This window comes from Medicago sativa, chromosome 7, assembly GCF_051527215.1.
Source record: "Medicago sativa cultivar Bolivia chromosome 7, Bolivia_mono, whole genome shotgun sequence".
NCBI classification, from domain to species: Eukaryota; Viridiplantae; Streptophyta; class Magnoliopsida; order Fabales; family Fabaceae; genus Medicago; species Medicago sativa.
The window spans coordinates 85951782-85979515 of NC_140755.1; the positions used below are offsets into that span (position 1 = coordinate 85951782).

The 27734-nt window shown below is 32.0% G+C and overlaps 1 protein-coding gene across 1 annotated transcript; it reads right to left on the reverse strand.

The window, feature by feature from the left end:
• Positions 1-23566: 23566 nt before the first annotated feature.
• Positions 23567-25273, reverse strand: LOC146909619 (F-box protein At2g41170-like). The gene is made up of 5 exons (XM_085726270.1): positions 24821-25273; positions 24445-24506; positions 24091-24263; positions 23900-23974; positions 23567-23810 (listed from the first exon to the last, which is right to left on the reverse strand). Exons 1-5 carry the CDS (start codon positions 25271-25273, stop codon positions 23623-23625), a joined length of 951 nt encoding a protein of 316 aa, XP_085582396.1. The 3' UTR covers positions 23567-23622.
• Between the last annotated feature and the right edge of the window lie 2461 nt (positions 25274-27734).

Genomic DNA, 27734 nt, shown 5'->3' on the forward strand with positions numbered 1-27734 from the left:
TCTTAAACATGTTTAACCTTAATTTGTGTGGTGGACATCTTAGCTTCTACATAAACCAACAATAGTTGTGTATTTAGTATGTCTAAGAAGATAGCCGCCCCTCACAATCTAATGGTCTATTGAATCTTTTCTTCCCACTTCAAAAGTTGTAACTTCCATCGAAAAAAAAAATCTATAGTAAAATCAATTTCCTTGGCTAATTACTTGGCCAATTATTTACTGCACAAGAAGTTAGTACACTTCAAGATATATGAAATCAGGTACAATTTCTTATTTGTTTAATATATTGCATTATTATTTTTCACATTTCGAAGTTATGTATTTTTTAAGTTGATTTTCATTCTATCTAATACTTTCAGGTTGCAAATATTGGATCAGGAACATCAATTTTTACCTAGTTAACTAGTTACAAACCCGTGCTTCGCACGGGGTTCAGTAAAGTATTTGATAAAATATTATATTGGAAGGATAGATTGCGAAATGACAGATAATTATAAACCATAATACAATATTTAGAGTACTCTTGCATTACGGATTACAAAATTAAATCTTCAAAATGGCTTGATCACGAGTAACAAATGAAAATATATTTAGTCAGCGGTAGAAACACTTTTCCAGTAATAATTGATATCTATCTATAAACCAATGAAAACCCTATTACCAAAGCTACCTGATTTATATCATTTTGACTTTCAGAACATATATAAATCCTTTCACATGATCTACAACAAAGGCATATATTAACTGCAATTTAGTATCCAGTTCTTTCAAGTGAACAAACTTCTGCATCAGACGATAGCTGAAAGCCTCTCTACCTAATTTATATCATTTTGTGTTTTAGCTTCAACGTATATAAATATTTTCACATGATCTACAGCAAAGGCTAAGGGATGCCAATGGATACCCATGGGTACGGATAATATGATACTTGTCCCCACCCCGTTGGATAAATATGATACCCGTGCCCGCCCCGTATCCTCGTGGGTACCCACTATACGGGTACCCGTGGGTATTGAGGTATCCATGGGTATCCATGGGTACCCATGGAGTTTTGAATTTATTTATTTTTTGGTACAAATAATAACTTTTTTTAATTACCAAAAAACTTCAACTTTTAAACATCCATACATAATCCACTCAAAATTTCATAAATCATACATAATTCATAGAAAATTCATGATTCTTATATAATCTATATGTTTTAGGATGTGAATGAAGTGGAAACGGTGAACTTAATAAGATGAATTAAAAAAAATTAAAATAAAAATAGGTTATTATTAAGGATTTTTAGGTGGGCGGTAAAATTTTCTTCAATAAGGTACCAACTTTAAGTAATAAGATATGATATATAAAGATATATTAGTAATTTGCTTAATTTATTATCGGATATGGGTACCCGTGGGTATGGATACAATCCAATCCGTGTTTGTGTCCATATAATAATGGGTAGTCAAATACCCGTTTATTATACCCGTGGATACCAGTTTAGCTACCCGCTCCATACCCGTGATGGATTTTACCCACGGGTACCCGTGGGCATGGGTATTTTTGCCACCCCTAGCAAAGACATATATTAACTGCAATTTAGTACCACGTATATAAATCCTTTCACATGATCTACAGCAAAGGTAGATATTAACTGCAATTTAGTATCGAGTCCTTTCAGGTGAACAAACTTCTGAATCAGACAGATAGTTGAATGCCTCTTTACTTGATTTATATCATTTTTCCTTTCAGTTTCAACGTATATAAATCATTTCACATGATCTACATTAAAGGCAGATATTAATTGCAATTTAATATGGAGTCCTTTCATGTGAATTATACACACTTTTAAAAAACTTGTTTTAAAGGAGAGATGTTCAAATTACGGAATATTACCATTCTTCGTAAATTTGAGAATGAAGGTCGCATAATCCAAATATTTGTGATGCATGGTCTAAGGCATGGGGTTCAGTGACGTATTTTGTAAAAAAATTGTTCCGAAGGAAAAATGAACAAATTAATAAATATTGTACAAAAATTATAAATCTTTATCAAAATATTTATGAAAGCTTTATCAAGAGCAGGAAAACATCATAAATTACATATTAGTTAAAATTATAAAAGTGAGCGCACTGTCATAGAGTTACCAAAAAGGGATTAACACCAAGATTTACATGACACAAAATGAACGAAAGAAACACATTAAACTCTTTAGCGTCTTGTGTAGGAACTTGGTTATTAATAATTTGACCGTTAAAAAATAAAAAATCTCTTTGATGTCAAAAAAGTAATATCAGCTGAGCAATATTCAGTCTGGAAGATTACATTGAAAGGATAGATGGTAAAATGACGGATAATTGTGAATCATTGTAATATGTCAAAATATAAACCTTAAAAACCATGAACCATCAACTTAGTTTTAAATAGTTAAAAATAAAAAATTGTAAAATAGTTAAAAGTTTTTAAAAATATAAAAATTGGAAAATAGTTAAAAAATATTGGTGAGGTAGCACTCAACCAAGCAACACTAAAAAAATTATATGCATTAGCGTAACAAAAAAACAGACAGACGAACATAAAATATTACTCTAAACGTTAATGTGTGTATATAATCGTGAGGATGAAGAAAGGAGATAAAAATATTTGGGATCATTAAATGACAGCGTGAATAAAAATATTTGTGAGATTGTGATGATTAAACGATATTGAAATTAAATATATAAGTGATAAAAAGATAATAAAATTCCTTTGAAAAAAAGGTAATAAAATTAAATGGAATCTCCTTAAAAAATTAATGGAACGGTTAAAAAAAATAAAGTTAAATGGAAAAAAAAATGTAACAGCCCGGTGGGCCCCTCGCAAGGCACTGCACCCACCGCACTGCACTGTTACTCACAAGCTTAATCACTAGCCCCCTCACCATACTAGTGTTTTTGCCTCCCGTGGGAATCGAACCTAGTACCTGGGGATAAGTACTACTTCAATGCATTCCCACTACCAATTGAGCTACTAGCTCAATTGGTAGTGGGAATGCATTGAAGTAGTACTTATCCCCAGGTACTAGGTTCGATTCCCACGGGAGGCAAAAACACTAGTATGGTGAGGGGGCTAGTGATTAAGCTTGTGAGTAACAGTGCAGTGCGGTGGGTGCAGTGCCTTGCGAGGGGCCCACCGGGCTGTTACAATAAAAATTGTAACGCCCTCCTTTTTATTTAATTATTTTTATTAAGTTAGAGTCTATTTATGTGGTTTATTTATTTATATGAGGTGTTAGTATTTTATTATGTGACATTATTCTATTATTTATTAGAATATGAGAATTATTAGAGTAAGTAGATTTGGAGGTAGTTTTGAGATTAGATGTCTTTTTATGATTTAGTCGATTTATTTTGATGAGTGATATTTTGTTATGTTATATGTTGGTATTTACTAGAATAATATATATTTGTTATTTGTTAGAGATATATTTGTTATTTGGTGTATAAATATATTTGTTATTTGTTAGAGATATATTTGTTATTTGGTGTATAAATATATTTGTTATTTGTTAGAGATATATTTGTTATTTGGTGTATAAATATATTTGTTATTTGTTAGAGATATATTTGTTATTTGGTGTAGAAATATATTTGTTATTTGTTAGAAATATATTTGTTATTTGGTGTAGAAATATATTTGTTATTTGTGAGAGATATATTTAATTTAGAAATAAATAAGATTATGAGGATTATTAGTGTGAGTGGAATTGGGGGTTAGAATAGAAAGAAGAATAAGTTGTTGGGCCTAAATAGATTTGGGAAAAATATTTTAGTATTATAAATAGAGAAGCTTATGTTAGAAAGAGTTTACCTTAAACCGCTTTTTGGAAAGAAGAGAAGAGAAGAGAGAAGTCAAGAGAAGAGGAGAAGACCTTAGGAAAGAAGAACGCTGCTGCTGATTCAAGAATTAATCTAAGGTGAGGGTGAGACTATCTTACATTAATATTAAGTTGTTAAATCATTAGATTACATCTAACAAGTTGGGGAGAGTTTGTGAGAATTTGAGAATTAGGGTTTTGAGAGAGATTTGATGATTAGAAGATGAAAACTTATTGAATTGATGTAGAAATTATGTACAGACCTTAGATAATCCATAGGATGATTATTGGAAGTAGTTTTGAGGTTAGAACCATGAGATTAGGTGAAACTTGGAGAAAATCTGCATTCAGCCCGTATTTTGATATTAAAAATGGAATTGATCGGTGCCGAATTGGTCTTAGGTGTAAACACGAAAGTTGTAGGTATGGATGTTAGCTTTCTAATGCCGTTGGTCTCACGTCAAAACAATATATAGAACTTGAGTTATGGTCAAATTACTGCACGTAGGTCACAGTGAATTTTTATGGACTTTCAGCACAACTTTTCCGAATTTAAAATAAAAACTGGTATTGGTCGGTACAGAATTGGTCTTAGGAGTAAACATGAAAGTTTTAGATAATTTTGTTAGCTTTCTAGTGGCTTTGGTTTGACGTGAAAATGATGTTTGGTCTTTGAGTTATGATTAAAATACTACAGGGAGGTCTTAGCGAAATTGTACGGTGACAGCATTCTCTGTTTCATGTTTTTGCATTTTGTTCATATGTTTCTGTTTTGAATTGATCTTTGTTGTAAACATGAAAGTTGTTGATATTTGTGATATCTTTCCAATAGTTTTGGTTTGACATGAAAATATGTTGTGGTTAATTTATTATGTTTTTACAAAGATACATAGTGAATTATTGTTGATGTTTAAATACGATGTTATATGAAGTTGTTTATGATTGATGAATATGATGTTTTAAGATGTTGTTTATTATCATTTGATATTGTTATATTATGATATGACATGAATTATTTATGTGATCCATATGTTGTCAAGATGTTAAGATGTTAAGACGTTAAGATGATAAGAGTTGTTAAGTCGTCAAGTCGTTATGAAGTCATCAAGTTATTAAGATGTTATGTTGTCAAGATATCAAGATGTTAGGATGTCATAGATGTTCATGAAGTTGTCTAAGTTGTAGGAAGTTGAGTCCATTGCATACTCATTAAAGTTGGGGGCTTTAGGCCCGGCAGCCTTGTGCTCATTAAAGTTGGGGGCTTTAGGCCCGGCAGCCTTTGTGCTCAAACTACGTTGGGGGCTTTAAGCCCGGCAGCCTTGTGCTCATTAAAGTTGGGGGCTTTAGGCCCGGCAGCCTTGTGCTCATTAAAGTTGGGGGCTTTAGGCCCGGCAGCCTTTGTGCTCAAACTACGTTGGGGGCTTTAAGCCCGGCAGCTTTATGCTCACATGTTGAAGAGCCTAATTACGCTCATTTATGTTGTTGAATGGTACCACATGCATTTGCATATCAAGAAGTTTTAAGATGATTTAAGATGTGAAGTTGTCGAGTTGTCAAGTTGTTAAGTTGTCAAGATGCTAAGATGATTTGAGATGTTAAGAGTTACATAGTCGAGTTGAGTCGCATTGTCGAGTTAAGTGAGGTTTGATTGTGATTTGATGATTATGATTTAATGATGATGATGTTTGACGATGATGTTGTTCATGTTTGGCGATGATGTTGTTTAGGATTGATGATGATGTTGATTATGATTTGTTTATGATGGTTGAATATGAAGTTGTTATGATAAGATGCTATGTGATTTATGATATGCTGATATGTGAATATGATAAGATGTTATACGTTTACTAATGATGATGTATGATGATTCCTCGTGATTATATTTAAGATGGATTGTTTGTGATTATGTTTATGGTTGATATATAATGTTATGAGATGGTTATGTTAGTACTTGATGTTATATGATGTTGTTTATGTATATGATTAAGATGCTATGATTAAAAGGATATATGATAATGCTTATGACTAATATTTGTAGATATGTGATGATATTTATATGATGATATAATACGAAGTATATGACTAATATAGGAAGAATAATGATACTAGTTAAGGAAGTTTAAGTTGTTAGATATGATTAATGAGTTATAAGATGTTTAAGTTGTTGAATGTACTTTATATGATTTATATGTTTAATATTTTTGTTTTGAGAAATCTCACCCCTCTGCTTGGAAATGTTGCTCTTCGTATGGGTAACTTGCAGGTAATCAAGATTAGAGGCGTCATGAGTGGACTCCTCACATGTGTGTCTAGGTGCTCTGATACGTAACGGGATGAGACTTGACTTTACTTCTATTCCTTACGTATTGTTTATGAACTTTTATGAATAAATATTGAACTAAGACTTATGAGATTTTCTAATGAGGCCTGCGTGCCAAAGACTTTTTATGATGAATGAACTAGTTCCGCTGCGAAGTTTTGAATTACTTATGTTAAATGATTTTGAAGAATAAATTGTTATTTATTCAGTTTATGAATTTTTAAGAAGTGTAGCATTCCGTTTAAAGTTGAATTACTCTGATTTTTAATTATGAAATTTTTACGTTGGGAAAACGGGGTGTTACAATTGGTATCAGAGCAGGTCGGTCCGTCCGGCCAAGTAGATGAGTCGTTGTGTCGTGTTGTCATGTTTTCTAGTTAGTAGTTTTGTTTTTATGTGATCATGTTTAACTGACTAACTTGATGTGGTTTTGTGTTTTGTTTGAAGAAGTAATGACTAAATTTATTTTCTATTGTGCTTGAATTTCGAGGACGAAATTCTTTTAAGTTGGGGAGAGTTGTAACGCCCTCCTTTTTATTTAATTATTTTTATTAAGTTAGAGTCTATTTATGTGGTTTATTTATTTATATGAGGTGTTAGTATTTTATTATGTGACATTATTCTATTATTTATTAGAATATGAGAATTATTAGAGTAAGTAGATTTGGAGGTAGTTTTGAGATTAGATGTCTTTTTATGATTTAGTCGATTTATTTTGATGAGTGATATTTTGTTATGTTATATGTTGGTATTTACTAGAATAATATATATTTGTTATTTGTTAGAGATATATTTGTTATTTGGTGTATAAATATATTTGTTATTTGTTAGAGATATATTTGTTATTTGGTGTATAAATATATTTGTTATTTGTTAGAGATATATTTGTTATTTGGTGTAGAAATATATTTGTTATTTGTTAGAAATATATTTGTTATTTGGTGTAGAAATATATTTGTTATTTGTGAGAGATATATTTAATTTAGAAATAAATAAGATTATGAGGATTATTAGTGTGAGTGGAATTGGGGGTTAGAATAGAAAGAAGAATAAGTTGTTGGGCCTAAATAGATTTGGGAAAAATATTTTAGTATTATAAATAGAGAAGCTTATGTTAGAAAGAGTTTACCTTAAACCGCTTTTTGGAAAGAAGAGAAGAGAAGAGAGAAGTCAAGAGAAGAGGAGAAGACCTTAGGAAAGAAGAACGCTGCTGCTGATTCAAGAATTAATCTAAGGTGAGGGTGAGACTATCTTACATTAATATTAAGTTGTTAAATCATTAGATTACATCTAACAAGTTGGGGAGAGTTTGTGAGAATTTGAGAATTAGGGTTTTGAGAGAGATTTGATGATTAGAAGATGAAAACTTATTGAATTGATGTAGAAATTATGTACAGACCTTAGATAATCCATAGGATGATTATTGGAAGTAGTTTTGAGGTTAGAACCATGAGATTAGGTGAAACTTGGAGAAAATCTGCATTCAGCCCGTATTTTGATATTAAAAATGGAATTGATCGGTGCCGAATTGGTCTTAGGTGTAAACACGAAAGTTGTAGGTATGGATGTTAGCTTTCTAATGCCGTTGGTCTCACGTCAAAACAATATATAGAACTTGAGTTATGGTCAAATTACTGCACGTAGGTCACAGTGAATTTTTATGGACTTTCAGCACAACTTTTCCGAATTTAAAATAAAAACTGGTATTGGTCGGTACAGAATTGGTCTTAGGAGTAAACATGAAAGTTTTAGATAATTTTGTTAGCTTTCTAGTGGCTTTGGTTTGACGTGAAAATGATGTTTGGTCTTTGAGTTATGATTAAAATACTACAGGGAGGTCTTAGCGAAATTGTACGGTGACAGCATTCTCTGTTTCATGTTTTTGCATTTTGTTCATATGTTTCTGTTTTGAATTGATCTTTGTTGTAAACATGAAAGTTGTTGATATTTGTGATATCTTTCCAATAGTTTTGGTTTGACATGAAAATATGTTGTGGTTAATTTATTATGTTTTTACAAAGATACATAGTGAATTATTGTTGATGTTTAAATACGATGTTATATGAAGTTGTTTATGATTGATGAATATGATGTTTTAAGATGTTGTTTATTATCATTTGATATTGTTATATTATGATATGACATGAATTATTTATGTGATCCATATGTTGTCAAGATGTTAAGATGTTAAGACGTTAAGATGATAAGAGTTGTTAAGTCGTCAAGTCGTTATGAAGTCATCAAGTTATTAAGATGTTATGTTGTCAAGATATCAAGATGTTAGGATGTCATAGATGTTCATGAAGTTGTCTAAGTTGTAGGAAGTTGAGTCCATTGCATACTCATTAAAGTTGGGGGCTTTAGGCCCGGCAGCCTTGTGCTCATTAAAGTTGGGGGCTTTAGGCCCGGCAGCCTTTGTGCTCAAACTACGTTGGGGGCTTTAAGCCCGGCAGCCTTGTGCTCATTAAAGTTGGGGGCTTTAGGCCCGGCAGCCTTGTGCTCATTAAAGTTGGGGGCTTTAGGCCCGGCAGCCTTTGTGCTCAAACTACGTTGGGGGCTTTAAGCCCGGCAGCTTTATGCTCACATGTTGAAGAGCCTAATTACGCTCATTTATGTTGTTGAATGGTACCACATGCATTTGCATATCAAGAAGTTTTAAGATGATTTAAGATGTGAAGTTGTCGAGTTGTCAAGTTGTTAAGTTGTCAAGATGCTAAGATGATTTGAGATGTTAAGAGTTACATAGTCGAGTTGAGTCGCATTGTCGAGTTAAGTGAGGTTTGATTGTGATTTGATGATTATGATTTAATGATGATGATGTTTGACGATGATGTTGTTCATGTTTGACGATGATGTTGTTTAGGATTGATGATGATGTTGATTATGATTTGTTTATGATGGTTGAATATGAAGTTGTTATGATAAGATGCTATGTGATTTATGATATGCTGATATGTGAATATGATAAGATGTTATACGTTTACTAATGATGATGTATGATGATTCCTCGTGATTATATTTAAGATGGATTGTTTGTGATTATGTTTATGGTTGATATATAATGTTATGAGATGGTTATGATTAGTACTTGATGTTATATGATGTTGTTTATGTATATGATTAAGATGCTATGATTAAAAGGATATATGATAATGCTTATGACTAATATTTGTAGATATGTGATGATATTTATATGATGATATAATACGAAGTATATGACTAATATAGGAAGAATAATGATACTAGTTAAGGAAGTTTAAGTTGTTAGATATGATTAATGAGTTATAAGATGTTTAAGTTGTTGAATGTACTTTATATGATTTATATGTTTAATATTTTTGTTTTGAGAAATCTCACCCCTCTGCTTGGAAATGTTGCTCTTCGTATGGGTAACTTGCAGGTAATCAAGATTAGAGGCGTCATGAGTGGACTCCTCACATGTGTGTCTAGGTGCTCTGATACGTAACGGGATGAGACTTGACTTTACTTCTATTCCTTACGTATTGTTTATGAACTTTTATGAATAAATATTGAACTAAGACTTATGAGATTTTCTAATGAGGCCTGCGTGCCAAAGACTTTTTATGATGAATGAACTAGTTCCGCTGCGAAGTTTTGAATTACTTATGTTAAATGATTTTGAAGAATAAATTGTTATTTATTCAGTTTATGAATTTTTAAGAAGTGTAGCATTCCGTTTAAAGTTGAATTACTCTGATTTTTAATTATGAAATTTTTACGTTGGGAAAACGGGGTGTTACAAAAAACATATTGAAATATAATATTAAAAAATAAAGAAAAGGTTCCCAGCGTGGGTTGAAAAGAGGTGCTTGTGAAATAAATTGTCGAGAAGTAGTTTTTTAAAGTAACATTCAACAGCTTCTGGTCAAAGCTCATTCCATTCAATTTTATGCGTTCAAAAAAAGTAATTTTTTTAGTAAGTACTTAATTGCTATTGTATTCGGCCTAACTTCTCCTTAAAAATGTAGAGAAGTTTGAAAAAAGTCGGGTCAAACGATACCTTAATCTCCCACAACGGCAATGTAGAAGCAACTGAATTTGGGAGGAAAAATTGAAAAATAGTTAAAAATATAAAAATTGGAAAATAATTAAAAGTTATTAAAAATATAAAAATTAGAAAATAATTAAAAAAAAATTGGTTAAGGGCAAAAATGGAAATTCATAGGCCAACCCTAAAAAAAAAACCACCCTCCAATAATTGAATTACCAAAATGCCCCTCCTAGGGGCAAATTGGTAAATTCAATGGACATTAACTTTTATATATAGTATATAGATATATAGTATATAGATAGATAGATCAAACTTTAGATAATATCTTTTTTTTTTTCGATAACAAAGTATCTTTGTTATTTAGTATTCAAACTAACTATAACTAAACAAATTACTAGATGAGTGCTACAAATTAAGTCCGTTTGATTTCCAAAGATATTTGAAGAATTAATTTATGTTCTAATCATTTTCCTATAACTAATTATAACTCCACAAAATAATCGAAAAGAAACTTGTCATATAATGTGTTTTAGTAAAACAAAAAACTAATTATAATAGGTATACGAGTAGATAATTTTATAATCAAAGTTTGTGATCTTGTTCTCTTCTTGTGTAATTTTTATAACTCGATATCGGGACGTAATAATTCGAGGAGTTCATTCCCACCGTCTTCTTGTGATGGGTCAATTAAAAGCAGAACAAAGTTCTCCATTGACAAACCCATTAAAATTGACAGTGAAAGAATCAAATTTAAGACCTTAAGAAAAGTTTACTCTAAAGTCATAAGTCAAAACCACCAGACCGACCTAAATTGATTCTATGTGTAATACTTTTAAAAGATTAATCTGTTAATAACAAATGTCTTCATTTGAATTGGCTTCAATATCACCTTTTCATTGTCATGTTTCGTTGGGCTAAGCTTTTTCCTCCTTTTCTATGTTGCATTAATTATGTGCTCTACAACATCCAAATGAGGTGAACTTATAACATTTTGTAGTTTTTAAGTTAGATATTTGTAATAAGTCGGTCTTTAAGTTTTTGTACCATGTTAGTCCTTTTAATCCGTAAAATTGCAATAATTTACAAGACTAACTTGTTACAAACATCTAACTTAAAAATCGCACGATGTATTTGACTATAATATAAGTATACACCATGGACAACTGTATTTTTTTATACTTGAGTGGATTCCATGTTCATATAACTCTTATTTATAATTTTTTTAATGATAATACTTAATAAGCATTTTATCCATCCAATCGAGCACCTCTAAAAAATCATTAAATAGGTCTCGTTTACAATTATATATCATTACATTTTAATATTAAAAAAGTGTGGGACACGTGAAGAGAAATAATAATACTTATTGAGCTGCTATTCTTTAAAAGTACTATTTTTTGTTTTCTCCACAATGAGGTACCCTATCAAGTACTAAGACTTATGAAACTAAGCCACCCCAATTGTGAATGGTCTTAGTTATTATATAACCTTGTGAGTAAGCATTAAGTATTTGTGAGACCTATGCCTTAAGATCGAGTAATTAAATAGCCTAAAAAACCATAAATATTTGCAAATACCTACCTTAAATTAGAGAAAAGGCAAAAAAAAAAACCTGAAAATGCTAAATGTTTATCGGTTTACCCCTCTGTCAGATTTGTATTATAGTCAACATGATGTATCCGTTGACTGTCTATGTAGAACTATTATGTTAACCGATCATAATGACACGTCATAGAGGATAATTGCTTAATTTTTTCATAATCTTTTTTCAATGGATAACATTGCATCGATGAACAAATACCCCGTCAAATTACATAATTATGTACAAAATGTTCTCTGAAAATAACAATAATCAAGCAAATGGTTGCTTTAGGAAGTCCTTCGTGACAAACCAAATGTTTGACCAAGTTTGATTTGACAAGTGCATGGACTACATCATTGCACTTTCATGCACCCCTCCAAGAGTTTATCGTCGTTTGCTTCATATAAGGGTTTTTCATTGGTCACATTTGGGTGCTGAAAAGAATAAAATAGCACTGTTGGAGGAGATGATGAGCAAGATATTTATACTAGATTATTTGTGCATCGCTATAGGGACATTGACCCAAATATTAGAATGTCATGCATTGAATCACTCGAGGAATATGAATCTTGTCATAGCCATCACTCTTTTTGCAGGATATACTTGAAAAGGCTGGGGATTTTCTTCTTGTAAATTTGAGAATGTTGTATGAACTGCAATTGTCTAGATATATGCCTATTGATAACCTATATGAAGACATTGTAATGGTGCTACGTGTGATGACCTATATCGCCACCACAAAGAGTATAACCATCCTCCAATTTCAATCTCACCCACCTTGGTTAGAATTTTTTTTTTCGCCCTACTTTTTGCCAAAAAATCCAAAACTACCCCACTTTTTCAAAAAATTGCATAAATGCCCTCCTTTTTCAGATTTTCTGGTACCACTCTACTTGAAGTTGCGGGGTACCCTCAAAAGTCACGAAATTTTTGGACTTATTATACCACTCTACTCCAAGTAGAGGGGTAGTTTCTATTTTTTTTTCGAAATTTTTATATAGGACTCGATCTTGACTTACGTGGTATTTTTTGGGTATTTTTTTAAAATTTTAAATACCCCACAACTCCAAGTAGAGTGGTATAATAAGGACAAATTTTTAGCTGCATTGATTTCCGTTCTTGCATGCATAATATATAAAAAAATAATTAAAATAACTTATTTTTAATATATTTCCTTAAAAAAAATCTTAATTTTAATAATCATAATATTTATAAAATAAAAAACATACCAAATACAATAAATATGAAATAAAGACTAGATTACTACTGATGTCTAATATTAATGCAATCTTTGCGGGAATGACCAGGCATCCTACACACGCCGCATCTTCTCTCAGTTTCCACATTGTCCATCTCAGTCCTAATGCGAGTAATTTGTGGACGACCTTTCTTTGCCCTACGCATGGACTTGTTGGGAACCACCTTTAGTCCTTCGTAATCAGGCCAATATGTCTGGTGGTGAACCACGTCGAAGTGGATGTTGTATACGGCGTATACACACTCAGTCGTGAACTTTTTATCGACAAAAGTCTTGTAGTCGTGACGAAAGCTAGAACATGCGGCAATGACATGTGAGCATGGTAGGCGTATACACACTCATGCAGCAATGATATTAAAATTAAGTTTTTTTTTAAGGAAATATATTAAAAATAAGTTATTTTAATTATTTTTTTATATATTATGCATGCAAGAACGGAAATCAATGCAGCTAAAAATTTGTCCTTATTATACCACTCTACTTGGAGTTGTGGGGTATTTAAAATTTTTTAAAAAAATACCCCAAAAATACCACGCAAGTCAAGATGGAGTCCTATATAAAAATTTCGGAAAAAAAATAGAAACTATCCCTCTACTTAGAGTAGAGTGGTATAATAAGTCCAAAAATTTCGTCACTTTTGAGAGTACCCCGCAACTCCAAGTAGAGTGGTACCAGAAAATCTGAAAAAGTAGGGCATTTATGCAATTTTTTGAAAAAGTGGGGTAGTTTTGGATTTTTTGGCAAAAAGTAGGGCAAAAAAAAAATCCCTTGGTTAATTTATCCACAACCATCCCATAGTTGGATTGAACAAGATCATGTCAAATAGCACTTGACTATGTAGCACACCTCCATAATATTTTAAATCAAGAAATAAAATTACAACATTAAACAAGTTAACATTTGTCATACATCCATGTTGTGTCTCACATCATGCACAATTCTGCTCAATTGTTTGAACATGTTTTTTCCCATCCTCCTTTGAAATTAATGTATTTAAGACCAAATTGAAATTGAAATAAATAGCGTAGTCTACTCATTCAATTGGCGCAAACCTATTATTTCTAGTCAAAATGACGTTGTTCCACTTTTCAATCTCCTCCTCATCAAGTTTTCTGATTCCATTGAGAAAGTTGAATTCTCTATATGCTTCTGCATTTTTCATTGATTTACTCAATGAATACTCCAAGTGGAAGTTGCATCTGGAAAACCCCATAACCAAAATGTCTGACATCAAAAATTGTAAATTTTCAATAGCCTTGCATTTCAAAGAAAACAAGAAAGGAACAAAAAGGACATAAAAAATAGTTAGATATCTATTTATGGAACATTACCACTATCTTTGCATGAGCAATGATTGACATCTCCGTCACATGACTCCAAATGGCAAACTACAGCATGCTCCCAATCTATATATAACTCATTCAAAAATAAATAAATTAGCTACTAGATATAGGGTTTAGGGTTTATTAAGAATTGCTTATATTTTAGACCATTACATATGTTTTTTTTTTTAATTATAATGAAATTGGATAAGAGTATATATGATAAAGTGGATCTTTGTTACCAAAAATAGGGAATGTTCTTCTTCCTCTCTTTTGAATCTCGATATAATCTCCTGGTTTCAAATTATTCAGATGGTTATGCTCATAATAATCCACTAAATAAGTCTTTGGTGGTGACATTCTCAACATATCCCAGGGAATATCTCTATCAACCAATCGCCTTCTGCCATATGGAGTCCTATAAAATTGACAGCATTTGAAATACAATTACAACAAAAGTATATTGTGGCATGTTGATTAAATTTATGTTTCATATTAAATCCACAACAAGAAAAATAAGAGCAATAGGAGCTTGTTAATTATTATAAGGGAGTGAATTGTACGTACCTTGTTTGAAAGGTGCCTGTTTTAGAATCATAACTAACAATGGCATCATAACAATGTAATGAATGTTAACAGTGTAGCCTGCAAGAAAAGTTCTATATGATTAAACAGATTTTAAATCAAAGAATAAAAGAAGTATAGACACAAAAAATACTTAGACTATAGTATATAACAATAACATGAAGTTCTAAAAATTTAATCACAAGGAATACTCATTTGAAAAAGAACAAATTATTGACAAAAACTATTTATTTTTAACTTCATTACCAAGTGTTAAAAACTTTAAAACTGGAGAGATCAAGTTTTTTTTTGTCGTTCTTTCAAAAAAAAAAGTTTTTTTTCCGTCTTTAATATATGTAGTAGTAATTTAAGTTTTTTAGTTAGGAAAATGCTATTTCTTTAGAAAAACAACATCAAGAATTTTTCAAAACACAACTGGCAAGTTTTAATTGGATGATTTATTTGTTCACTTCCTATTTTTCAGCCACACCTCCTTGAATTGTGGCAAATAGTGCATTGTGATTGGCTGCTTTTTATTCTTGAAGAATTCTTGATGCTATTTTTCTAGAGATATAGCATTGCTCAGTTAATTAATACAAACCAAATCACCATCAACTTTCACAATTTTTTTAACAACAAATTTCACAAATTTTGAATATAAACATATATTTATTTACAAATTCCTATTAAAAAAATGTAGAAGAGTTTCCTTACCATTTTTTTAGGAGAAAATTTATCATTGTCTATGCTTATCTCAATGTCTAGACAATATACAACATGGATGAAACCTGACAAAAAATCAGAAATATCTAGTGTCAATAAGCAGTAAAATACACAATATAGTCATGCATGCGGAAAAATCATACTTACTTATCCCTTTTGCGCACTTGAGAAGATCGGAACAAAATGGAACAAAATAGAAAGATGATTCAAATGGTTGTATGCAACCAGACTAAGAGAAATGAAAAAATTGGGTAAGAGAAAGAGAGACGGAGAAATTAAAAAATTGCAAAAGGGGCCGGTCCTTACCTTTTTTTTTTTTGGGAGAAAATTTATCTTAGTCTACGCTTATCTCAATGCCCAGATAATATACAGCAGGGATGAAACCTGACAAAAAAATAAAAAATATTTAGTGTCAATAAGTGGTAAAAGACACAATATAGTCATGCATGCGGAAAAATCATACTTACTTATCCCTTTTGCGCACTTGAGAAGGTTGAGATGCAATTTCAAATTATTCCGATGTCCTGATTGGAACAAAATAAAACAAAATAGAGAGATGATTCAAATGGTTGTATACAACCAGACTAAGAGAAATGAAAAAATTGGGTACGAGAAATAGAGGCGGAGAAATTAAAAAATTGCAGAAGAGTCTCCTTACCTTTTTTTTTGGAGAAAATTTATCTTAGTCTACGATTATCTCAATGTCCAAATAATATACAACACGGATGAAACCTGACAAAAAATCAGAAATATTTAATGTCAATAAGCGGTAAAAAACACAATATAGTCATGCATGCAGAAGAATCATACTTACTTATCCCTTTTGCGCACTTGAGAAGGTTGCGATGCAATTCCAAATGACTCTAAGGTCTTGATTGGAACAAAATGAACAAAATAGAGTGATTATTCAAACGGTTCAATGCTACTAGACTAAGAGAAATGAAAAAATTGGGTAAGAGAAAGAGAAGCGGAGAAAGGTCGGGAAAAGAGAAAGGGTGGAGAAAAAATTGGAAAAAATATTGAGATCTGTGATATCTTGACAATCTTTAAGTTTTTTCAATGAATTTCGCAAGATAAACGAGGGTGGGATGGAGGAAGAAAGTGCCAATGGTAGATTTAGAGATCTAGGGTTTTGAAGGTAAAGTGGCCAAGGATGAAGAAAGAGCTAAGTTAACGAAGGTCTTTAGGGTCAAAGCGAACATCAAAGCTAAACGCGAGAGTTTTTTTTTGACAAAAATAAATGATATTCATTCATACAAATTGATGGAGTACATTGATACAATGCAAATTTGCTAAAAATAAAAAGAATGAATCTACGAACAAACTCACAACATTCATGTTAATAACATAAAACGGCAAAGTACAAAAGCCTACACATATGACTATATTCAAGTCTTCGGATCTGCAATGTGGACGACACCAAAGTCATTGATTGGATCTGCACTGGATCGAAGTCAATCTGATAATTTGAATCGAACAAATACCTGAATGAAACAGGAAGACAAACAACGCCACACAAAGACGACAAACAAACCAATGTCACACTAAGACAACGAAATCACAAAATAAAAAATGAAATAGATGTGAAAATCACTTATTTCAATAAGAGGAAAAGAGAAAAACGAGTTAGAAGAGTGATTTTAGGTATAAAAAAAATTGACTCTAAATCACCCCTCTTTGGTGGATGAAGGAGAATAAACTATGATTTTGGTGACGGCTCACAAGAGAGAAAAGGAAAAGAGAGCGGATAAACTTCTAGCAAATAGTCGCTGACAACGAGGGTCACACCGACACAATTGTGGCATGAGTCAACTTCTTACCAACTTAACCAAACTCCATTGGCAAATAAAAGTATTAGCAATCATTCTAATTAAATCTTACTAATATAAAAGTTTAAATATGGATTCCTATTTTTTTTAGGGAAATATGTTTTCTTATATTAAAAAAATGTCTTTAACCATTAGTTTTCCTATTTCTTTTTAGGGAAATATGTTTTCCTATATTAAAAAATGTCTTTAACCATTAAAAAATGTCTTTAACCATTATTTTTTATGTGGTGGCCGGGGTTTGAACATCAGACCTTGCATATGTTATGCATTGTCCTTACCAACTGAGCTAAGGTCACGAGAATACTTTAACCATTATTTTAATATAAGTATATTCTTGCAAATCAGCCTGTTATACCCTAATTTTGGACCTAAAAATACTTGCTCAATTCTTCTTTTCTTGTATTTCAAGTCATTTGATATGTCTTTGATCAATTACATCTTTCTCTACATCCTATTTCAATATTACTTGCAAAATTCATATGAAAGGGTATTTTAGTCATTTCCTATGTTAAAGTTTCTTTCAGTCTTTGAAAAATTGTTTGAGTCTTTTCAACTGGTCTGAATAAGTCCTTATTTCAATTCTATGTCAAAATCCATTTCAAAAGTTGCATTTGAAGTCATTTTGAGTCAGTTTAGCCCCTAGGGGCATTTTAGTCTTTTCAAGTGTTAAAACCCTGATTAGCCCCTAAAATTTGTCTCTGAGTCTTTTAAATTGCTTGTATAAATTTTTGCTTTAATTCCCTGTCAAAAACCACTTTAAAATTTGCATCTGAGTCTTTTTTTTTGTCGTTTTAGCCCCAGGGGCATTTTGGTCATTTCACACGAAATTTTGGCAGAGAGAGGTTACTTTAAAGTACCTCATTTAAGCCATTGGTTCATTTTAGTCCGTTTTGTCAATTTTAATCGTTTCACTTTACGTTTAGTCAATTTTGCCAATTTTTAATTCGATTTTATTTTGTATTTTTATTTTTTTTGCACTTTAGTCCTTTAATTCCTAAAAATTGCATATTAGTCCTTTTTGTTACTTCTCTTTTTTTAGCCCTTCAATTTTTAATAATTGCATTATAGTCCCTAGAGTCTCTTTGTTTGTATTTTTGGTCCATTTTTCTTTTTCAGTCCTTTTAAACTTTTTTTTTAAATTTACAATTAAGTCATTTTGTCCAAAATTTGCAGTCTAGTCCTTGTCTAAAATTTGCAGGTTAGTCCCTTAATGTCCAGAAATTGCACAAAGGCCCTCAGGTCCAAAATTCAGCAAGGGACGGGTTAGTTACAGGTCCAGGACACATGTCACCATTTCAATGGCCACCAAGGCCACATGGCAGCCTATAAAAGGAGCCAATTCATCAATGCAGGCCCAGAATCAATCACGAGAAGCCACATCACACAAACAGATTTCATATTCTCTCTCCATTCTGTTACGATCAAAAAAACAAAAGTTCCAAGAACACGAAGAACAATTCTCAAACCCTAGAATTCCAGAAATCAACTTCATCATCAATTGGGTGAATTTCATTGCGATTCTCAGTGATTCAAGGTCGAATCATCATCATCGAATCACTTCCTCTGCAATTTGAGCCCTAATTCATCACAAATGCAATGAATTGGACGATCATAGAGGGTTTGTGAGGTGAGAAGAAGAGAGACTGAAGTAATTTTGAACCAGTGAAGAAGAAGAAGAAGATTACCGATTTATTTTCGGTTCTATAACTTACCAGAAGCTTCAATAAGGATCTTTTTGTTTGAATCTCCAAGTAAAACCAAGTAATCCTCAAAAAACCCCTTCGTTTTCATCGCAAAAGCTCAACGAAGATCCACAAACACAAATAAACGGTGAATTGAAGAAGAACTTCGAAGAAGATTCGAAGGACTTTGAAACGAAACCCTAAAGATGTGAATCTTCAAAGATTCACCGTTTATTTCTTGAAACGAGGTTTATAATCATCATAAGTGAGTAAAGTAGTTCGGTTTAGGGTTTCGTTTCAATACATTCCAAAAAACTTTCAAAAAACTTCGAAACCGAACCCTAACACTTAGATCTGCAAAAATTCACCGTTCACTTTACAAAATCGAGTTCAAATTCATCATCAGCAGAGAAAATAACATAGATTAAAGCCTCGTTTCAAAAGATTTCGAAGAGGTTTGAAAAACTTAAAACCGAGTGGTTCAGTTGCAGATCTACTCCGATCTAAGCCTCCATTAAAAAAAATAGTTTCGAAATCATAAAGAGAAGAGAAAGAGCTTGAAGAGTATGTGTTTGGTTTTCAGATCGGAGTAGATTGGAACTCCGACGTGGCGGCGCCATCACTGGCCACCACGTCAGAGACAAGAGGCCTCGTCGGAGAAGAGAGAGTCACTTGCAGACTCTCTCTCTCTCTCTCTAGTTTTAGTTTAGTGAGAGAAAGGAAAGGGAGAAATGAACTGGACCGGTCCCTTTGCTTATTTATAAACCACTGGACCGGACCGGTCCAGTCCTGGTTCAGTCCTGATTCATTCTCAGTCGTCTGATTTAGGGTTTCAGGATCCTGGATCAATCCAACATCCCTGATACGTTTGGATAGTCCAGGATCCATATTCCCTTGGGCCTGGGCTTGAATTCTGCGCAGATTGTTTCCCTTTCATGTTTTCTTGCTATTTCGTACGTTGTTCTTGCTTCTTGCACCTCTCTTGACTCAAAAACCTTTTATAAAAACGTCTAAAAATTCTTGAGTATCTTTAGTGTGTTTCTTGATATTTTTGTGAGCATTTTACATGTTAAAATTGATAAAAGATGTATATGATGTGGCTTGTGTTTTGGATGTCTTCCTTGTTAAATTCTTGCAAGTTTTTGCTACGTTTTGGCATGATCTTGTGTCCAATTGATGCATGTGTTTGTTGTGTAACCTTGTGATGTGCTTGTCATTAATTTGCATCTTTGTGTTTACTGTTTGTGAATGGGATTTGTCAATGCCTTGTTTTGCAAGTAATGATAGTATTTTTGTGAAAATAAAGTGTAAAATATGCCTAAAATGTGCTACAAGGTTTGGCTTGATATTTCCTCATAATTCTTGTGTTGGAAACTGAACTAAAACACTTTGTAAAGTGGTCATGATATGAGGATTATGGGTCATATGTTTGCCTTGTTATTGTGGTGAACTTTTAGGCATATTTTGCTACTTGTTTTGCTAAGTTTTTGTCATTTTGTTAGTGCTATCTTGCTTGCTTATAATTACTATTCTATTATGCCTTATTTTCACTAACCACTCTATTTCATGTTTCATATATCATGAGCATTTCATCTTCCATCTCTTTCTCATCCTTTCATTTCTTTGCACTTTGATTCATAACAAGACTTAGAATGTAAATCTTAGGAATTTTGTAGTATTTTTATGCAATTTTAAATTTCTTGCAAGACCATAGAATGTATCTAGGCCAATAATGTAAAGGACAATGGACTCTAATGATGTACACCGACACAAGCACCAACACATGCACACACCTCACTTTAGATGTATGGTTAGAATATGCATGTTTAGATGTATGTTTAGGATTGTATGTTTAGATGAATGCTTAGGATTTACTCTTAGAAAAATCAATTTTCCAAAAAAACTTGAATAACATCATTCAAATAATTTTCCAAAGAAACCTTGGGATCAAAATCCCATTGAATTTTCCCTTTATTTTCTTAAATAAAAATCTTAATGAACTTTAATCAAACTTTGACTTCCTTTCTCAAGATAACTAATCAAACCCCACCTTTTTACAATCTCATGCCCTTGAGGCCTCTCTCTTATTCTTCAAACTCCAATTTTCAAACTTAAAATCAACCAACAAAAACAAAAATATTTTTGGAAGAGAACTACGGTGGATTTGATCCCTTAAACGGGTACGTAGGCAAGGAATCAAAATTCCTTCAATTCAAATAAAACAAAATTCAAACACACTCTTCTCCCTCCAATTCTTCATTTAGTAAACTCTTAGGTGTAAATATCACTTTCAAATAGCATTTAAAAATAAAGCGCGCGCGTAGAAAGTAAAGACGGTTCCTATAGGATACTATAGTCGTTATGGGTGCCTAACACCTTCCCGTAGCGAAAACAACTCCCGGACCTCGATTCTCAAGGGTTTTGCTTACTTTTTCCCTTCCCAAGAAAAAATGAGATATCACTGGTTAGAAAGGTTCAAACGTAATCAATGTTTGACACCCGAAAACCAAGATAAAACACAGCCTATTAATTATAAAATTATCCATATCATTCAATTTCTTTAATTAAAAAAGTAATTACTATATGTTGCAACATGGAATGCGACTAAATTAATTGAACCAAAAATCAAAATAGTTCAAAATATAGGAAGTCGTCACCATTATTATTTTTCGCTAAATAAAACGATGTTCATTCATTTAAGTAAATTTGAAGAAATTACATTGGTCGATAATTATACAAATCACAAAGTCACCAAAATAGAAAAGAATGAATCCGTGAACAAACTCGCGACATTGAAGTTTATAGAAAAAAAGAAAAAATGCTTACAAATGTGACAAAATGAAGTGATTGGATTACTCATGCTTCAAGATATATTATGTTGAAGATGCCAAAATCATTACCTACATTTGTAATGGACACCAAATAAAGAAAATCCTTGAATATGAACCAAAAGAACAACAAAACAAAATGGGAAATCAAATGTCACACCAAGAAAACAACCTCACACTTAGACGAAGAAGCCATAAACAATACACAAACGAAAAACTAAATCACTGTGAACAACCACTTATTAGAAAAACTAAATCACTGTGAACAAACCACTTATTAAATTCGAAGACAGAAAGAAAAAAAATTTAGAAGGGCAAATTCCGGACCAAAAAATGGCCCTCGATCACTCCTCCCTTTGAATCATGAAGGAGGAGAAGTGTGTTAGACGACTAGGTCTACAGAACAAACACCACTAGAGAGAGAATATTTTATTTACACCACCATTGTTTATTTGCTAAGGAAGTATTGGAAAAGTTATCCTCAAAAGACACGAAAAGACTTCAAAACCAAATTTTGGATTTGAGAGTTAGATATGATAGAAAAGATATTATCACTCGACAACACTAGCTTTTTTGTAGATAGACGAAATGACAAATAACCATCAAAATTCACACACACACACACACACATATAAATGGAGGGGTCAGGATTCGAACCCCTGTCACGATGTTCAACCTAGAGATGGGTTCGAGTCTGTCTCCAATAGAAACATAATCATAAATCGAAAAATATTAGTTTGAGACAAAAATGAAATGTTTTATGTTTGCGACGAAAATTGGAGACGGGGTTATTCGTCCCAAAATATTTTCATCTCTAACTTCGTCTACATATCCTTCTCCAACATGTCAAACTCATTCGAAAAATTAAGAATTTATACAATGACAAACGTCAAAGGCGGATTTCTGTGTCTTTAAAATCTTTCTCACTAATCTTGAAAATAATCATGAGTTTTCAAAATTTTATCACATCGTCTTTCTCAAATTGGTACATAAAATTTGTTTCCGTATATATATATAAGTACATAAAATATGCATCAAGTGTGGTGCAAATATTTAACATTGTTTTGCATATAAACAAATTTAACAGAAACAGCACATTAATGATATTTTGAAAATGGTCATGAGTTTTCAAAATTTTATGGATTTTCTCATATCGATATATAAAAGATTCTTCCGCAAATATTAGCACATAACATCTGCAATGGTAGCGGTGCAAATATTTACGTTGTTTTGAATATAACATAGAAATATATATTTAATATAAACGCCACATTAATGTTGATATTTTAAAAATAATCATGAGTTTTCAAAATTTTCTCATATTGGTACATTAAAGTTTGCTTTCGCATATATAAGTAAATAAATCTGCAAGTGGTACAAATATTTAACGCATTTTTGCATATAAAAGATTTTTATTTTTAAATATAAACAATACATTAATACCGATAATTTTCACTTAATATTTTTAAACATTTCATAATATTACCAATATAATTGTTTTTCTATAATCATCGTAATGTTACAAGATCCAGATGAATGCTCGAGTTTTTTACCAGTTAACAAGTTAAAGCCAATAGTGCATACAAGGACATTCTGATTTCATTTCATCTTTATAACATGTATTTTCTTTTTTGACGCATTTTTATCTCTATGTTGAACACTTATACATATAGTTGATGATCTAAGAGCTCCTTCCATTTTTCAATCTCTTCTTCATTGTGAAGCTCTCTAATTCCCCCATAGTTTCCGATCGAATTTTCTGCTTGTTCCCCATTGTTATGTCTGCGTAGCATTGTTCTTCTCATGCTTGACCCACGAGGGTATTGCTTGAACTCTACCACCAAAGTCTCTATACAATAATAATATGTAAAACAAATTATAAACATATTAAACTATATATTATACGGTGAATCTGATGCATATACAAAAATTTCTCACCAGAATTTTGGCAGGAGCAATAATTCTCATTTTCATTACAAGAATCTAGGTGACCAATAACAGCATACCACCAGTCTGCAATTAAAACCATGAATTAATCGATACACGTAATACATTATGACAATATTTTTTTTAACAAAAGTTTAGGTGTGTTGGACTCTCGGAATCATTGTTATCGTATTTGATCTCACCATAAGGAGTTTGAGTGTTTCCTCTCCATTGAATTTCAATATGATCCCCGGGCTTTAGATCTTGATAACAATCAGACACGTGGCGAACACATGAAGAGGTTTCAACTAAGGATGGTCTTAGCTTATCCCAGTTGATATTATTCCCCACAATCCTCCAATTCCCACTGCGTGTCCTAAATGAAACACATTTTAATCACCTCCATGTAATCAAATTGCTAAACCCATCAAATCTATAAATAAAATCATTAATGTTATCACAAAATTTAACCTGTTGAAAGTATAAACAAATAAACTATGTATGACAATACTAGAGTAGTAGTTTGTTAGAGAGTGTGATTCTACCCGTATGTATACCTTGCTTGAAAGCTATCAGTTTTGGAGTCATAGCTAAGCAAGGCCTCATGAACATATAGTCCCTGAAAGAAAATAATAATAATGAATTAACAAAATAAAAAAGAAGAAAACTCGTATTAAAAATTTCTTAATCAAAACTATGACTCTTTAAAGATGGAATTTTGATATAACTCCAATCGACTTCTAAAAAGACTAATGCGATTGAGTACTTTCAACTTCAATAACTATTTTTAAATTTCATTAATTTTAGAGATTAAATTTCGTATCAAAATTCTACTGTTTCATAGATTAAATAAGTCGTTCACTCAAATATGATGATGGATACGAATAAAAAAACAAGTAATTCACTCAAACAAGACATACTTGAAGTCTTTACCCTAAATAATTGAGCTGGAAACCAAAACTTGCCACTCTCTAGTGACAAATACAAAGCCATCTTAAAGTTATTTGACAATAATAAACTCTTAAGATGTGTGCACTCTTCTAAATATGATCCAAGGCATAGCATAGGCCAAGAACCACTGAAAGAACCAAGTGATCCATTCTGAATATTATTGATTTGTTGATTCAAGACACTCCTTTCCTCAGCTGTTATTGATGTTACATGCCATTGCCACTCCTTTAGGGCAACATCACCAATGACTCTTCCCCACTTTTGCTTCATGTGAATTTCCCAAAAATTATCTCTTCTACATTTATCTCTTAGAAAAATGCATACTTCAGACATTTTGATGAGTTCTATTGGTGAAAGGCGTTCGAGAATTCCATCTAAAATGGATTCGGGAAAATTCAAAAGAGAGATGCTAGCACTATTTGCAATTTTCTTCATGCTAGTTTCCTTGATTGCTTAATGTCAAGAAAGGGTGAATGAATGCCTCCTTTTCTTATAATAATATCATATTTGCTTTTGTTATTATTATATCATAACATAGTATTTATCGGCTTTGTGGTCGTAGAGAACTATTCTCTGTCAAAAAACAAAATTAGTTAATTTACTAGAGTTATTTTTCCATCTCATTTTTGTTCATATGACTTGTTGAGATCTTGTTTAATGCATCTAAATTTTGTTCTAGTTTGACTAACGTAATATTTTGTCTTATAACTTCATTTATGTTATTGAAACAATTTTGTTACAACTATAAAGAACTTTTTTGAACGAGCTATAAAGAATTATTATCGTAATACCAATTTTTTGTGTGATTATTATAGTAATTAATATCAATATGTGAATTAAGAAATGGTAAAATCACAATTGTGTCAAAGAAAATGATGAAATCATATTGTTATTTCCGTCCCCACCAAAGACGTTTGCCATCTGCCAGTCCCATTGCTCTGTCTTATGTTTGGTTCTTGCCGACCTAGGCGGATTTCACTAGTCCACAATTCATTTTAGAACCTTTCAAAAAAAGTTCATTTCAGAAAACTTCGAGTTTAAGTATTTTTTTAAGGTGGAAAAACGTGTTTGAACTAAACAACCCGTTTAATTCATTATTTTATGCGGAGTGAAATGAGGTTTTCGATCTTATCATTTAAGTTAATTTGTTTTTTTTTTTTTACGGGAAAAAATTATCTCACTTCAAATGTTAAAAAGAATACATGTAACAATTCAAGTATTACCCATGCAATAAACCAAGTATTACGACTCATGAGTACATGCAACAAGTCAAGGTTTAAGGAATACATGCAACAAGCCAAGTGGTATCTATGCAATAAACCAAGTGTCACGACTCATGAGTAGTACATGCAACAAGCCAAGTGTCATGAGTAATATGCAGCAAGCCAAGTGTTACCCATGCAATAAACCAAGTTTCACGACTCATGAATACATACATCAATCCAAGTGTCAAGAGTAATACACGCATCAAAGTCAAGTGTTACTCATGCAACAAGTCAAGTGTCAAGAGGAATACAAGAAGTAAGCCAAGTGTCACTCATGCAATAAACCAAGTATATACCATAACTCATGAAGAATACATGCAACAAGACAAGTGTCAAGAGGAATACATGCAACATGCCAAGTGTCGCCCATGTAATATAAACCAAGTGTCATGACTTATGAATAATTGCAACAAGTCAAGTGTCAAGAGAAATACATGCAGCAAGTTACACATGAAATAAATCAAGTGTCATGACACGCATGAGGAATACATGAAACAAGCCAAATATCAAAAGAAATACATGCAACAAGTGTTACCTATACTATAAATCAAGTGTCATGACTCATGAATACATGCAACAATCCAAGTGTCAACCCATGCAATAAACCAAATGTCACGACTCATGAGCATGCAATACATGCAACAAGCCAAGTGTCAAGAGGAATACATGCAGCAAGTTACACATGCAATAAACCAAGTGTCATGACGCATGAGGAATACATGCAACGAGCCAAATATCAAAAGGAATACATGCAACAAGTGTTACCAAGTGTCATGTCTCATGAATACATGCAACAATCCAAGTGTCAACCCATGCAATAAACCAAGTGTCACGACTCATGAACAATACATGCAACAAGCCAAGTGTCAAGAGGAATACATGCAGCAAGTCAAGTGTTACCCATGCAATAAGCCAAGTGTCATGACTCATGAGGAATACATGCAACAAGCCAAGTGTCAAGAGAAATATATACAACAAGTCAAGTGTTACCCATGCAATAAACCAAGTTTTTTTTTTTTATCCATGAATACATGCAACAAGCAAAGTGTCAAGAGTAATACATGCATCAAGTCAAGTGTTACTCATGCAATAAATCAAGTGTTACGGCTTATGGAGAATACATGCAACATGCCAAGTGTCAAGAAGAATACAAGCAGCAAGCCTGTTGTCACCCATACAATAAATCAAGTGTCATGACTCTAGAGGAATACATGTTAAACCCCCATTTAAGATCAAATTAATTGTAAAAATTTAGGTTCAATCTTTCATTTAAATGATCATTACTCAAATTTTACATATCTTTTTAGTTGAACTCTAGATTATTACGGTTCATTTCTTCTAAATACCTCGAGGTTAATTAAGACAAACAAAATGTCTTAAAAATAAATTAAAATACAAAAGAATATAGATATATGAATTTTTAGTATGACAAATTCAGAAAAAGGATATAGATCGATAGACATTATGATATAAATTTATCAATATCATACTATATGTACTGTTTTTTTATATGCACTGTTGGCCCTTTCAAAAAAAGTTATGTACTGTTGATTGTATTTTATTTGCTTCGCAAATTATATGTACTGCTAATTGAAACAAAATTAAGTGGTTGAATAAATAAATTTTAAAAG